This window comes from Gopherus flavomarginatus, chromosome 21 (genome assembly GCF_025201925.1).
Source record: "Gopherus flavomarginatus isolate rGopFla2 chromosome 21, rGopFla2.mat.asm, whole genome shotgun sequence".
NCBI lineage: Eukaryota > Metazoa > Chordata > Testudines > Testudinidae > Gopherus > Gopherus flavomarginatus.
In genome coordinates, this window is record NC_066637.1 from 21,646,448 (window position 1) to 21,661,128 (window position 14,681).

Genomic DNA, 14,681 nt, shown 5'->3' on the forward strand with positions numbered 1-14,681 from the left:
AATGACCAGGCCCAGCTCAGTCAGCCTGGCGACACTCCTACCTGTGTTCCAGCCTGCCCTGAGAGCCCTTCCTCCCTCTGTGAAATACAGGGGAAACTGAGGCACGCACAGGCTCCATACAAATCTTACAGAAAAGTCTCACTTTGTCACACCTACTCCCTGTTCTTGTTAACATCATGTGCTAAGTGTAACTGGCTCTCCTGTGTCTGACGCTGAGCTGCCCTCAGTTTCCCAGAGCTGCGCTGGGAACCAAATTCCCGAACTGAGTTGTTCTTTGCTTCTCACTCCGAGCTCTGGCCTGTGCCTGCCCCGTGCTGCTGACAGCTCTCACTGGGCTGCCCCAGCTGTTGGGTAGCTGGCCTATGCCCACGTGCATTGAGCCTGCACCCTCTGCCTGGCCCTGATCTTCACCAGTTTGTGCCTGAACATGGGAACTTCCTGCCTGTCCCTGACATGAGGGAGGGGAGCAGGGTCCCTGGGGGAGAGGATCCCTCTGCAGCTGCCCCAGGATTCTGCTCCACTTACCGTTTCGTTCCCGTGCTCCTGGCCCAGTTCATTGCTTGGGGAATTCCAGCCCTGGAGAACAGGGTGGGGCTGGTTCGACCCCTAGGCAGTTGGGGTCACTCAACCATCTCCCTGGCTGTTGGGCCGTCTCCTCAGCCCCTCATCTGTCCCATTCCCTTGCAGCCCCACGTGGAGGGTCCCTCCTGCAGCAGCTGCCGTGCCAACCATTTCCACCTGAGCACCGAGAACCGCGAGGGTTGTCTGCCCTGCTTCTGCATGGGTGTGACCCAGCAGTGCACCAGCTCCTCCTACTACCGAGGCCTGGTAAGAGCCCATCTCCCCCCGCCTCCCGGGCCAGTCCCGCAGGGTGCCTGGTTCGTAGGGGCCCCTGGTTGAATTCACGTCCCCCGGTGTCTGTTCTCGGCAGGTCACGAGCCCCTTCCTCCCGGGCGACTTCCAGAACTTCGCCCTGGTGAACCGCCAGCACAGCACCCGCATTGTGACCGGCTTCGCCGTGGAGCTGTCAGCCGAGGGGCCGCAGCTCTCCTTCGGGCGCTTTGGCCAGCTGGGCCAGGAGTCCTACTACTGGCAGCTGCCAGAGCCCTACCAAGGAGACAAGGTATGGCCCTTCCCGTCTCCCTGCCCCACCATGGCTGGAGAATGGTTGAGGGGCCCTCTGGGACCAGGCCATATGGCATGTGTCTGTGCAAGAGCTCTGCATGCCCAGGGCTGGCACTCTGAATGCCATCGTGCCCGGTAGCTCCTGAGGCCCTGGGCTCCTGCACTGGACCAGTGATGCACCTGGCTTTTCTCCAGCTCTGCCGAGCAGTGGGTCTCATAGGGCTTTACAGAGGGCAGTACTGTCAGCCCTGTGTTGCAGATGGGGAAACCGAGGCACAGGCCTGTGCTGTTGTGTCTCCTGGGCCACTGTCATCAGCATGTGATCCCTGAACCTATGAGCTTCTCCCTCAGCCCCGTGTTGAGGCCCGAGCGCCATCTTGCCGGGCCCAGCAGGGCCAAGCCCAGGCAGGGGATAGCACTGGTTCTAATGGGCCCTGTTCCTCAGGCAGCCCTGAGGTGAGCAGTGCCATCGCCCCTTGGAGATCCCCCAGGCCTCCACCTCACACTGGTCCCTGCAGCCAGATCCTGCTGGCACAGACCCAGCCCCGCCGAGAGCCCAGGGAAGGTGACCCATCCCCTGGGGATTGCTGCTGAAGGGGGCATGAGCTCTGTCAGAACCCTGGGGGGCTGTGGCTCTGTCTCTGGGACGGGGATCTGCCCCATGAAGGCAGAGTTGCCTAGTGGATAGGGGCTGAGGTGGGTCTCAGGAGACTGAGGCTCAGTTTCTCTGGCCTCTTGTGTGACCTTGGGCAAGTCGCTTACCAGCTCTGTGGCTTTGCTCTCTGCAGCCTGGGGCTGTGCCACCTACTCCCAGGAGGAGCCCACTCTAGGGGCTTTGATACGAGCAAAGTCCCGGCTCCCTGGTGCCCTCCATGGGTCTGTCTACACTGTGCACTAACCCCAGGCGCTGACTCAGATTTGAGCCCAAGCCCCTCTTCTATCCGCATAGAAATCAGGCAGATTCAGGTGTGCGAGCCCACAAACCCTAGCTCCTAGGACCCTGCTGGGCATTCGGTCAGAGCCTGGGTCTGTGGTCACAGTGTGGTCACAACTGGAGCTGCAGCCCCGAGGCAGGGACATGTTTGCATGGGGCCAGCCATCGCAAGCTCAGCTTTCCAACGAGTCCACCAGCACGGGTCCCAGGCATGGGTTTCCATGCAGTGGAGACACCCCATGGCCTGATGCCCAAGCAGGCCAATCGGCACCCGGCACTCAGTAGATGTGTTTGCCATGCGGTGATGTCCCAGGATCACAGGACAGCGTCGAGCCTGGAATGGACTGTACTTACTCCAGACACCCCTTCCCCACAGGGGGCAGCACTGGGCCACGGCAAGGGGGGCAGAGCTGGGGGCTGCATTCCACACCCACTGCTCCCCCTGGCTGGGCCTTTGTTCTAGATCAGCTCTGCCCCCCTTCCCTTGAGCCCCAGCAGGTGGAAGGAGAGAATGACTCTGTCCTTATGCGGGGGAAGGACCCAATTCACTGTCTGTGACCAGGGGAATTTGTTCCTTCTCTGGGCACCAGCTGTGTGCAGGGAGTGCTAGCCATGTGCCAGGAGCGCCAGCCATTTGTCAGGAGTGTCTGCCGTGTGCCAGGAGTGCACCTGTGTACCGGCAGTGCCCGCCGTGTGCCAGGAGTGCACCTGTGTGCTGGCAGTGCCTTCCATTTGTCAGGAGTGCCCGCTGTGTCTCAGGAGCGCCTGCCATGTGCCGGGAGCGCCAGCCAATTGTCAGGAGTGCCTGCTGTGTGCCAGGAGTGCACCTGTGTGCCGGCAGTGCCCGCCGTGTGCCAGGAGTGCACTTGTGTACCGGCAGTGCCCGCCATGTGCCAGGAGTGCACCTGTGTGCCGGCAGTGCCCGCCATGTGCCAGGAGTACACTTGTGTGCTGGCAGTGCCCGCCATGTGTCAGGAGTGGCCGCTGTGTCCCAGGAGCGCCCACCGTGTGCCGGGAGCACCAGCCAATTGTCAGGAGTGCCTGCCGTGTGCCAGGAGTGCACCTGTGTGCTGGCAGTGCCCGCCGTGTGCCAGGAATTCACCTGTGTGCTGGCAGTGCCCGCCGTATGCCAGGAGTGCACCTGTGTGCCGGCAGTGCCCTCTGTGTGCCTGGAGCACACTCCCACGTGGGTCCCGTCCCTTTCCCGGGCTCACGGGCACATTCGGCACAGATTGTGCCACATGCAGACAGGGCACGCAGGGGAGGAGGGCATCTGGTTCACAAGTTGGAGGGTGCGGATGAGAGTGGGAGGCGAGTGCACAGGGAGGGTGAGAAGAAGGAATGGCAGGAAGGCTAGGGGCTTGGCAGTGAGAGGAGAAGCTGGAGAGGGCTATGGAAGAGCCATGGGACAGGAAGAGCCAGGTTCACACTCTGCAACTGGCTTTGAGGAGCAGCTGTCCAGCTGAGCCAGATGGGGAGGGGGGCAGATAGCATGCCGACCATCTGTCCCCAGTTCCTGGGCCCCACGAGTAGGGAGTGCTCTGTCCTGACCCCTCCTGTCTGTTGGCCCCATGCTTGGGCAGGCTGCCTTGCCTTGGGGTTTGCTCAGCCCTGCAGTGGAGTGTTCATGGCAAACCACGCCCACGAGGCCCTGCTGCCTCATTCCCAGCCCGGCTCGCGGTCAGCACCAGGCTGACAGCTGCTGAGCGGGCGGGGGCGGCTCAGTTATTCAGTCATCTGGAAGGGATTTCCTGCGAGTGGGCGGTTTGGCTGGGCCACACTAGGTGCAGGTGGGCTCCTGGCGCTGCTCACTTGTCCTCAGTAACCCCGCTCTCTCCTCTCCCTCCCGCCTGCCTCCTCCGTTAAACAGAGAGAAACCTATTTTGCTCGGATGCGCCGTGCGCACAAGGTACTAGGCATGGGCACTGCATGGCGGGGGCGTGAGCATGGAGTGCACTGTGGGGCTGCCAATCTAACCCACAGACACGGGCCTGGGGCAGCCAAACTCTTGGCTCCCAAGGGTCCTGGAGTCCATTGGCCTCGGGCATGTGGCCCTCCTGGATAACCTGGCAAATGGTCATCCACTTGCTGGGGGAAGGAGTGTGACTTACCTACCTGCCAGGGGAGGGGCTCGCCTGTGGGGGGCGTGGCTTACTCACCTTTATGGGGAAGGGGGCGTGCCTTACCTGCCTGCTGGGGAAGGGGTGTGGCTTGTCTCAGCCCCTCTCCCCCATCTTTGGGACAGAGCTAATTATATGGAATTTGCATGCTACTAAGCCCCTGGGGGCATTTGGCCAACCCCAGTGCTGGATTGCCTGGGGTGTCCTGTCGGGGCCTTGCCAGTGGGAGGGGAAGGGGCATGGCAGGTTCGTTTGTGGCCAGGATAGCCAGGCCAGGGTGGACTGTGCCCATGCCTTTGCCCGGTGCTTGGCAGAGTAGCACCGGGGGTCTCTTAACACCCCATGAATACTCTGCCCTGCACCTACAGTCATGGGAGCCCCCCAAGCGGTGCCCATTAGGATCCTTATGGCACTGTGCCCTGCTCACCACCGTGGGGCAGGGGAGTCAACATGTCCCTTTCCCCTCTGAGTCGCTCCCACCAATGCCCTCTCCTGGCCTGGGCATGGTTGAGCCTCTGCAAGGTCCCCAGTGTTCATAGGGGGGACATGCCAAGGGTAACAGGTTCTGGATGGCATTTTTGAGAACATGGTAGCTTATAGCGATGACAGTGTGGTGCAGGGGCAGTGCCACGGGGACTCACCCACGTAGCTGCTCATGGAGCTGGAGCACGCAGTGTGTGGCGACCCTGGCCTGTGGCACTGGGCGCAGCCAGGGGCAGGTGGGTGAAGGGTGTGAGGGCTGCTCATGCCCCCTGGCTGGGAGGGCCAGTGGATTCACAGCCCTCTTGTGCCTCCCATCAGAATGGCACATCCCTTATGGAGGAGCAGCTGCGGAAGGCTGTGGCCTCGGGTAGGATCCTGGGCTCTGGAGGGGGCAGCCACAGGGCCAGACAAGTGGCTAAGGTAATGGGGGGGCATTGGCATGGGCATGCTCTGCAGTGATTGGCAGGTCAGAACCCCTGCTTGGACTCTGTGGGGCTAGAACTCAGAGGGGCTGGGACTAGGGAAGGATCTAGGAGGCTTTGCATTATGCTCTTATGCAGCATTTTTCTGTGCTGCCTGTGCCCACCACTCTGCCAACCCTGCACCATTCTCTGACCCAGGCCAGCCAGCCAGTGCCCTGCCCCATGCCAGCCAATGCCTAGCCCACCCCGCTCCCCTCCATGGCAGCCAGCGCCCAGCCCCGCACCACTCCCTGCCCATTGCAAGCAAGCACCCAGCCCTACTCGGCTCCCTGCCATGTGCTGTGTGTTTGGCCCCATGCTGGTGGTTTGGGGTCCAGCTAGCCATGGCCTACTCTGCACCCCCCATTGGCATCATGATGGGAGGTTCCCTGGTGCCATTTGCTGGTGCTGCAGAAGCTTACTGTTGCACAGCAGCAGGGCGCGGCAGCCCCAGTGCATGGGGGCTGTGACGATGCGGTTCTGGCGGGACCCAACTGAGAGTGCCAATTCAGGACCAATTGCTTAAACAGGGCAGTCACAGCCCAAGGCTGGGGTTTTTCCACCTCTAAGGCAAACCAAACCAGCCAGACAAAAATGACTTCTGTTTCACCCCACTGGCTAACCACAAGTCACACAAGCAATTTCCTTAGACACTCCAGTCTCCCAGTATCACCACCAGTGCCACCCATCCTGGGAATGAATGGTTATGAAAACCAACACCCCAGTAAAAGAAAAAGGTTCTCTCGATCCCAAAGGACCAAGCCCCAGATCCAGGTCAATATACACATCAGATCTTACCCACAAATCACGCTGTTGCCAATCCTTTAGAATCTAAAATCTAAAGGTTTATTCATAAAGGGAAAAAGATAGAGATGAGAGCTAGAATTGGTTAAATGGAATCAATTACATACAGTGATGGCAAAGTTCTTAGTTCAGGCTTGTAGCAGTGATGGAGTAAACTGCAGGTTTAAATCAAGTCTCTGGAGAACATCCCCAGCTGGGATGGGTCATCAGTCCCTTGTGTAGAACTTCAGCTTGTAGCAAAGTCCCTCCAGAGGTAGGAAGCAGGATTGAAGACCAGATGGAGATGAGGCATCAGCCTTATATAGGCACCTCCAGGTGTAAGAACACTTCTTTCTTCTTAGGCCATGGCTACACTGGCACAACTTTCGCGCTCAGAGTTGTGAAAAAACACCCCCCTGAGCGCTGCAAGATACAGCGCTGTAAAGCCTCAGTGTAATCAGTGCCGCAGCGCTGGGAGTGCGGCTCCCAGTGCTGCAAGCTACACCCGTAGAGGATGTGGTTTACGTGCAGCGCTGGGAGAGCTCTCTGGTTTACGTGCAGCGCTGGCACTCCAACCACACTCACACTTCAAAGCACTGCCGCGGCAGCGCTTTGAAATTTCAAGTGTAGCCATACCCTTACTGTGGAAAATTACAGCAAAATGGAGTCTGCAGTCACATGGGCAAGTTCCTGCACACCCTGCTGAGTTACAAGGCGTATCTGCCTCCTCTCCATGGGTCAGTTGTGTAGCTGATGGTCCTTAATGGGCCATCAAGCAGGCTAAGCAGAGCTAACACCAACTTGTCTGTGGGGGTCACCCAGAACTACAGCACCAATTTGAAATACAGACAGTACAGAGCCAATACTCATAACTTCAACTACATAATGATACAGACAGCATAATCATAACCAGCAACCCATAACCTGGTCCTAGACACCTTATATGACCCCCTTCACATAGGATTTGGTGCCACTACAGGACTTTGGTTGCAAACCATGTTCTATGTGGTCCCAGTTTATATCAATGTCACAGGGGCCATGTGGAGATGATGCTGCCCCCACAACCGGAGCCTTGGGCTTCTCTCCAGCTCAGTGGTGGAAACAACAGGCCAAAGGCAGCCAGGCCATGGCCCTGCCCTACTGAGGCCAGGTGTCCCAGGCTGGCTATTGCCGTGTGGCATGTAGGTCGCCCCTAGACTGCCAGGTGCATGGCTGTGCTCCGAGGAGACGTCCTGCCAGCAGCTGCTGCAGGCCACCAAGCAGGGCCCTGCCCCTGAGGCTCCCGCTACTGGCTGCCTCCAGGGGGCGCTGTTTGGAGAAGGCCCAGCATCCCTGGTATGTGGTTTCGGTACCGCGCTACCCCAGGCTGGGGCGTGGGTGGGTGGGGGTCAGCACTGTCCTGGCATAGCGTGTGTGAGATCAGCGCTGCTCCGTCCCGGCATTGTGCATGGGCAGCACTTCCCCATCCTGCTGTAGTGTGGTGGTGGGGCTGGCACCGTGCCTAGTGTGGGGTTGGTACTGCACCCAGCCGGGGGTGTGGGGTTGGTGCTGTGCTTGGTGTGGTGTGTGGGATTGGCACCACGCCTGGCATGGTGTGTGGGATTGGCAGCATGCCCAGTGTGGTATGTGGGGTTGGTGCTGTGCCTGGCGTGATTTGTGGGGTTGGCAGTATGCCCAGCATGGTGTGTGGGGATGGCGCCACCCGGCGTGGTCACTCCCTGGCTCTTTCTGTCCATCCCCTCTCCGCCCTCAGGCTGACGAAGTGCAGTGGAGGGTGGATGCTGAGATCTGGGAGCTGCTCTCTGGCGTTGCCGTGAGGCAGGTGGCCTCTCCACACAGCACTCCAGCCCACATGTGTAGGGCCGCCCCAAGGCCCTGGCCCCAGCCAGCAGGCCTGCAAGCCCCCTCTACTGCCAGGCTGGCTCACAGCCGCCCTACTCGCCCTCTCCTGGCCGCATCTCCCCAGTCCTCCTCCTCGAAAGCGTCTTCATCCCCTGCTTCCCTGGCCGCGTCGGGTTCGCCCCTGGCACCACGGGCCCTGCAGGTACAGCCCTGGCTGTGTGGGATGCTGCTCACAGGCACTGGATGCCCCTCTCCTGATTCTTCCCAAGCCCTGGCTCCCACCCCCCTCCGTAGTGTGCGCCTCAGAAGTTCTCCCTGGCATGGGGAATCCCTCCTGCCACCCTCCTCACCACCCTCCCCTGCCTTTGCTGCCCTCTCCCACCCTCTCCCCACCTTTGCTGTCCTCCTCATCCTCTCCCTGCCTTCACTGTCCTCCCCCTGGCCTCTCCCACCCTCTCCCCACCTTTGCTGTCCTCCTCATCATCTCCCTGCCTTCACTGTCCTCCCCCTGGCCTCTCCCACCCTCTCCCCAGCTTCACTGTCCTCTTGCCCTCCCCCCATTCTCTCCCTGCCTTCACTGCCTTCGCTGCCCTCCCCCACCCTCTCCCTGCCTTCACTGTTCTCCCCTTGCCCTCCCCCACCCTCTCCCTGCTTTCGCCACCCTCCCTCTGCCTTTGCTGTCCTCCCCCTGTCCTCACTACTCTCCCTGCACCCTTTTGCTGCCATCCCCCCACCTTTGCCACCCCACTGAGAAGCCATGGCAGAGCCGCTTGGGCTTTCCAAACCCCTCCCAGGGCAACCCTGGCCAGGCAAGGCAGCACTGGTGCCCAAGGGGATGCCACATGTATGGAGCGGCCCCGGGTCAGGCCATGAAGCTGTTTAAACAGTATCTGCAAATGGCCTCAGTCGTTGGCTCTGCTGCCCCTGTGCGAGGCCCCTCCAGCAGACCAGCATTCTAACCCCACCGCACTCATCTCTGGGGTCTGGGGTCTCCTCCCCCCAGGCAGTCTATGCTCTGCAATGCTGTCCCGGGCCTATGCTTTGCCCCTGCATACACTGACTGAGCCCTCCCTTGGTCTCTTGTGTTGCTAAAGCCCCAGTGGGAAGCATTGCTCAGACCTCGCTTCCAGGAGTCCAGCAACCTCCTCTCCCAGGGCCACAGGCTTGCTGCTGCGGCTGAGAAGGTACCAGAGGCTAGGGCGTGCCAACCTGCATGGCCTGGGCGGGAGGGGATTGGCTCCGTGGGAGGGAATAAAATGGCCCCGCTGTCCCCGAGGGTGGCACTGCATGTCCTGAGGGATTGCATCTGATACCTGCAAGAGCGCTCCCTGGCCCCTGTTCGGAGGGCAGCCGTCTGTCCAGGGTACTGCGGGCCAGATACCGATCTCGCTCCCCCGGTGGGGCTCTGCCAGGGTAAAAGCGCTTGGGAACGAGAGCAGATTCTGGCTTTGTTTGTCAACTGGATACTACGGCACAGCAGCTCCACTGGCCAGTCCTTCCCAGCTAAGCAGACCTTGCATAGTAGCATGCTGAGGCCGGGGCTGGAGCACCACTGCAGTGGAGCCTGAGGGCCGGATTCAGAGCTGATGTAGATGGTGAAAGCCCAGCACTTTCACCCCATTGACCCAGCCCATGCATGGGCCTTCCTGCCCATTGCCGTGCCCTGCGATTCTGTCCTGCTTGGGGGTGACGGAGCCTGGCCTTGCTCGGGGCGGTGGAGGTGCTGTCGGGAATTGTGTGGTTTGCTGGTGAAGTCCTTGAACTCTGCCTGTGTGTGTGTGTGCGGGCGGCTGCAGCAGCACAGTCGTCCCTAATGAGTCTGTTCTGGCTCCCTGTGGCCAGGAATGGCCGGCACTCCCCGTTGGTCAACCGCAGATGGACAATGGGGGCGGGGGTTTCCTAGTTGTGTTCCCTAAGTGATCCTGCTCCTGGAGGGGATGGGTTAGACCCTCTCCAGAGAGACCGCTGGGGACACTTCAGCCCCCCCCCCCCGCATCGTACCCAGGGTCCCCTGCCCCCACAGTGACCAAGAGGAGCTCTCCTGCGCAGGCTGCCAGGCATGTCTTCTGCGAGACTGCCCTGCACCCCCAGCTGAACACAGCTCCAGCCTGCAACGCCCAACCAGGCCGCATTTTTCCTGGTGAATAGAAAATTCCACCCATCTGGGAAAACAGCCCCTTGCAACAGACCCCTGCTGGCTCCAGCTTTCCTGCCACGCCTCTAGGTCCCGCTTCATGGCAGGCACAGTCTCCAGCATGGCCAGGGAGAGCTCTGAGAAGCAGGGGCATGGCTGTGCTCCAGCCTGGCACTGCTGGAGCCTTGGGTACAATCTTAGCTTGGCTCACAAGTGTGATAACTCTACGGGGTTTCATCCTAGGCCCTAGTGGCCCCTTCTCCCTCATTGCATGGTGACAGGTTTCAGTGGTCACCGGGTTAGTCTGTATCAGCAAAAACAGTGAGGAGTCCTTGTGGCACCTTAGAGACTAACACATTTATTTGGGCACAAGCTTTCGTGGGCTAGAACCCACTTCATCAGATGCATGGAGTGGAAAATACAGGAGCAGGTATAAATACATGAAAGGATGGGGGTTGCTTTACCAAGTTTGAGGTCAGTCTAACAAGATAAATCTGTTAACAGCAGGATACCAAGGGAGGCAAAATAACTTTTGAAGTGGTAAGAGAGTGGTCCATTACAGACAGTTGACAGGAAGGTGTGAGTAACAGTAGGGAGAAATTAGTACTGGGGAAATTAAGTTTAGGTTTTGTAATGACCCAACCACTCCCAGTCTTTATTCAGGCTTAATCTGATGGTATCTAGTTTGCAAATTAATTCCAGTTCTGCAGCTTCACGTTGGAGTCTGTTTTTGAAGTTTTTTTGTTGAAGAATTGCCACTGCTGTTAATTGATTTATCTTGTTAGACCAGGGGTTGGCAACCTTTCAGAAGTGCTGCGCCGAGTCTTCATTCATTCACTCTAATTTAAGGTTTCGCACGCCAGTGATACATTTTAACGTTCTTAGAAGGTCTCTTTCTATAAGTCTATAATATATAACTAAACTATTGTTGTATGTAAACTAAATAAGGTGTTTAAAATTGTAGATTGCCACGTACTTTTAGGGGCGAAAGAAAAATGCAGAGCTGTTATTTACCAGGCTGCACGTGGCAATAGACTGTATAGGTAAGGGATGCAAGGAGGGTCTGGGTCACGATGCAAACTGCAGGCACGCACACAACTAAAATTAATTAAAAGTTTTATTGGGGATAGTTACAAGGGGTAGGGGAGCAGCATATGATTAGCTAATAGGGTTAATGGAACTTAAAACATACAATGGCTAAAGTATTTACTATTAAACAATATTTATAAACAAAGATGCAGTAAACAATATTTATAAACACGGATGCAGCATTTAGTAATAACCAATACTTACGAATACAAACCAACTCATAACGACCGGCAAACGTAGAAACTCTGCTTAAAACACGTGAGCTGAGAGAGGCTTCGAGGTGATCAGGCTCGGTTACGGGTGTGCACAAGGTACACAGGATTCGTTTTTCTTTCTCCTCTTCTGCCTGCACATGGCAGACCAGCCTAAAATACCCACTATGACATCATAGAAGTGTCATAGGGGACGGGGCCCCAAAACTTATCTTAACATGCCCCTGTGCCCTGGCCGAAATAGTTTGGCCGAAAACCTAAACTTCCGAGTCCGACTCCTCATTCCCACCTACGAGGGGATGCGCTTCGGGGGTGGAAGCGATGTAGGCTGAGGCAACAAACTTGTGAATGCAGGCTTTAATGAAGGCACATCCGAGACAGAGAAGAGCGAGCCCAACCAGAAGGGACACAAACAGGGATTGGAAATAGGATTTGTAGGGCGCAAGGCCAAACCAATCGAGCCATGACCAAAACTGGAAGGCCTCTCGTGACTCTTTGACAGTAGAGCTCAACGTTTGCAGGTCTTTAACAATTGAGGACAAATTAGGAGAAATAGAAGGCAAAGAAACACAACATTTATCAGCAAACTCAGGATATACTTCAGCAAATTTAGTACAAAATGAGGGAGATTGTAACAAATATTGAATCATTAATCTAATTGAATACTATACTGAACAAGGGAATTTAACTGCTGATTAACTAAGGAGAGGCCTTTGGCCGTAGTATTAGCAAGCATTTCAATAGCAAGGGATTGAAACAGCACTTGATCACGTAACATCATGTGACCGACAGGGTTAAAACTAACAACAGAGGAGGCGAGGGAGGAAGCTGCTGTTTGCAAACGAGTCCAAAACGAGTGGGTACTATGACGGTGTTGGTGGCTAGATGGCAAGGTATAAATACCTCCCCCCTGTAGATGCAGGGTGCCAATGGTGCATATACCCCGGGGGTTGTGAGGAAGCACAGCAAATGCGACATTACCGCAAATCCAAAAATGACCGGGTCTTAAGGAAGAAATTGTGGTCTGGCTCCACCTATTATTGTCCACGGAGAAAAAGCTGGATGCACGATTGATACATGCAGCCTCAGCATGATGCATATGCTGGGCTTGGAACAGATATGTATGTGTTATGGAGGTATAGAAGGTTCCAAAAAGAATGTTATAATTAAGACGATAAGAACAATTAAGGGGAGGGGGGTAGGTGTAAGTAAGAGTGGGTTTAGTTAGGGAGGTATTAGCATAAGAGAAACTCCACATAGAACAATTAGAATAAGTACCCACCCAAGTAGGGGCTGGGGTTAAACTATTACCAACAAAAACCCAACAATGAGATGCTGGAACTCTAATACTATCAATTAAAGGAAAGCTATGATCACTTCGACCTGAAGCATTAAGAACTGGAAACACATAAGAATTAAATCGTGAAGAACAATTATTCCAAACACTAGAAGCAGCCCACTGCACATAGGGGGAAGAACAATTTACCTTAGACAAATTAAATGAAGAAAAATGATAAACTATTGGTACAAATTGAAAGGGTAATGGATATTTAGGTGAGAACTGAGTAGAGCAAACAAGACAATCTTCTGGATTCAGCACTGACAGGGACTGGTTTCCGCTGACCTCCTGCACCCAGTAGGCGGTGAACCATGTTTGTAGACCACCTTCTCCTAAGGGTTCCGTGGGCAAAGATGTTGTGAGGAAGGGCAGTATAACCTGTAAAACAGAATAATAGGAGCCCTGCTCAGGGGCATTAGTTTGTTTATTAAGAACTACATTTGCTGAGCCAGTTATGATGAACTAGCTTGTTACCGGGGGTACTTGTAGCCACTAAGTAGGTGTTAGGGTACTTGCCGGCCCGGAGAATGGTGGTTTTTATAGGTTTTCGATGGTCAGAGGCTTGGGGTTCTGTAAGCCAAACCTGTTGGCCGGTGTTAAACATGGGGGACCAAGGCGGCTTAGGTGTAGGTGAAATGTGAGGCCAGCGAGAGTAACTCTTGTGGAGTGCGATAAGTACCTGGGGTAAAAATGAGCTCCAGTTTTTAAAATCAGGGTTGGGGTTTGCTGTTCACAACGTAGTTTTAAGGACTGCGATTTTTCGCTCTACCACACCATTGCTTTGAGGATGATATTTAGTGTGGATGTGAAGGGAAGCCCCCATCCCAAAATGAGCTGTTCAACGCTTTTGCTGGTAAAGGGTGGTCCACCGTCTGCTTGGACTTCAGTGGGAATGCCCCAGGCAGCTGCTGTTTGCTTAAGAGCCCCAGCGACAGAAGCAGCGTTGGTTTCATTAAGAGGAACACAAAAGGTTTGTCGAGACCCCAGATTGACAGTAACTAAGGCTTTTGGAAAACGACGAGCACCTGGCAAGGGTCCTATTAAGTCAACTTGCCACGTACTACCTGGGGCAAAGTGTTCTGCAGCGTATGCAGAGCGCTCCTATCGGGGACGATTCATAGTTCTTACCTGCACACACTGCAAGCAGGACTGAACAATGAGCTCGCACTGACTGTGGCTAACGTCAGGCTGTTGGTTAGAAAAGCTAGATAACAGGCCGTACAATTTTGTGGGTGGTAAGTGTCCCCATTCTTCGTGGAGCCAGCGCAACAGCGGGTCTGCCTGTACGGCGGGATTTGCCATATGAACTTGGGAGAGCTCTCTCATTCTTTGATCAAGACTGGAATGCAGGGGGTTAGAGTCTGGTCGATGGGAGGGACAGTGCGTAACGAATGAAGGGTGAGAGAATTTACAAATTAGGGCAAAAATTTGGTCCCACAATTTAACAAAAGCTGAGGGAGAGGCTTGCTCAATTAAAATGTCTAAACAAAATTGAGAATCGATACCTAAAACAACTTGCTTGTTGGCAGAGTGGGCATTAGCAACATGTTGGGCAGCTAAAAGAACGCCCTGCACCTCGCATTCTTGTGCGGAGCAGGAGGGGGGCAGCAACTGCACATTAAAGTGATTACATGTGGAACAAAGAACTCCTGCCCTAGGGGATGGTGAGGTGCCCCCGTCAGACACAACCCAGGGATCATATTTTACTTCAATGCATAACGGTTGGTGAAGAGGGGGGGCTAAGATGTTATCACTGGGAGTTAGGGTCCATGCCTGCCAAGCTACCTCAACCTGGAAACATAGAAGCTGCCAGGTGCGAGTAGTGCCATGAAACTCGGGTGGAGGGGTACTTGTAAGCCATGGGATTAAATGAACACATGGTCCAGACAGGGTACCTGGGATAGGGAGTTGGGACCAGTGACGTGCACTGGATGCAGCCAGTAGCATTTTTCCCACTAGACCATAGTTGTACTGGGGTCCAGACAGGCGATGGGCCCAATTGTAAATAGCATTACCATGTTGCAGTACAGCAAACCCTACATGGTGTTTTGTAATAAACAAATTGATGTTGAGGGGTTCTTGGGAATTAAAACGGGAGAGGTGGGGGTTAGAGGCGAACCAGCCAGCTAGTTTCTCTAAGCTTTGTTGTGCTGATGCGT

The 14,681-nt window shown here is 55.6% G+C and overlaps 1 protein-coding gene across 6 annotated transcripts in view; it reads left to right on the top strand.

Annotated features, from left to right (window-relative positions):
- HSPG2 (heparan sulfate proteoglycan 2) overlaps nucleotides 1-14,681 on the top strand; it is a 183,809-nt gene that overhangs the window by 83,780 nt on the left and 85,348 nt on the right. For 4 of the 6 annotated variants that reach the window (XM_050931128.1, XM_050931129.1, XM_050931130.1 and 1 more), the window contains 2 exons: nucleotides 688-828; nucleotides 932-1,123. In XM_050931128.1, coding sequence (XP_050787085.1) covers nucleotides 688-828; nucleotides 932-1,123 — 333 coding nt within the window. Of the gene's footprint in view, nucleotides 1-687; nucleotides 829-931; nucleotides 1,124-3,929; nucleotides 3,969-4,980; nucleotides 5,083-8,842; nucleotides 8,933-14,681 lie in introns of all 6 variants that reach the window. The other 2 variants (XM_050931126.1, XM_050931127.1) reach the window with 1 other exon arrangement.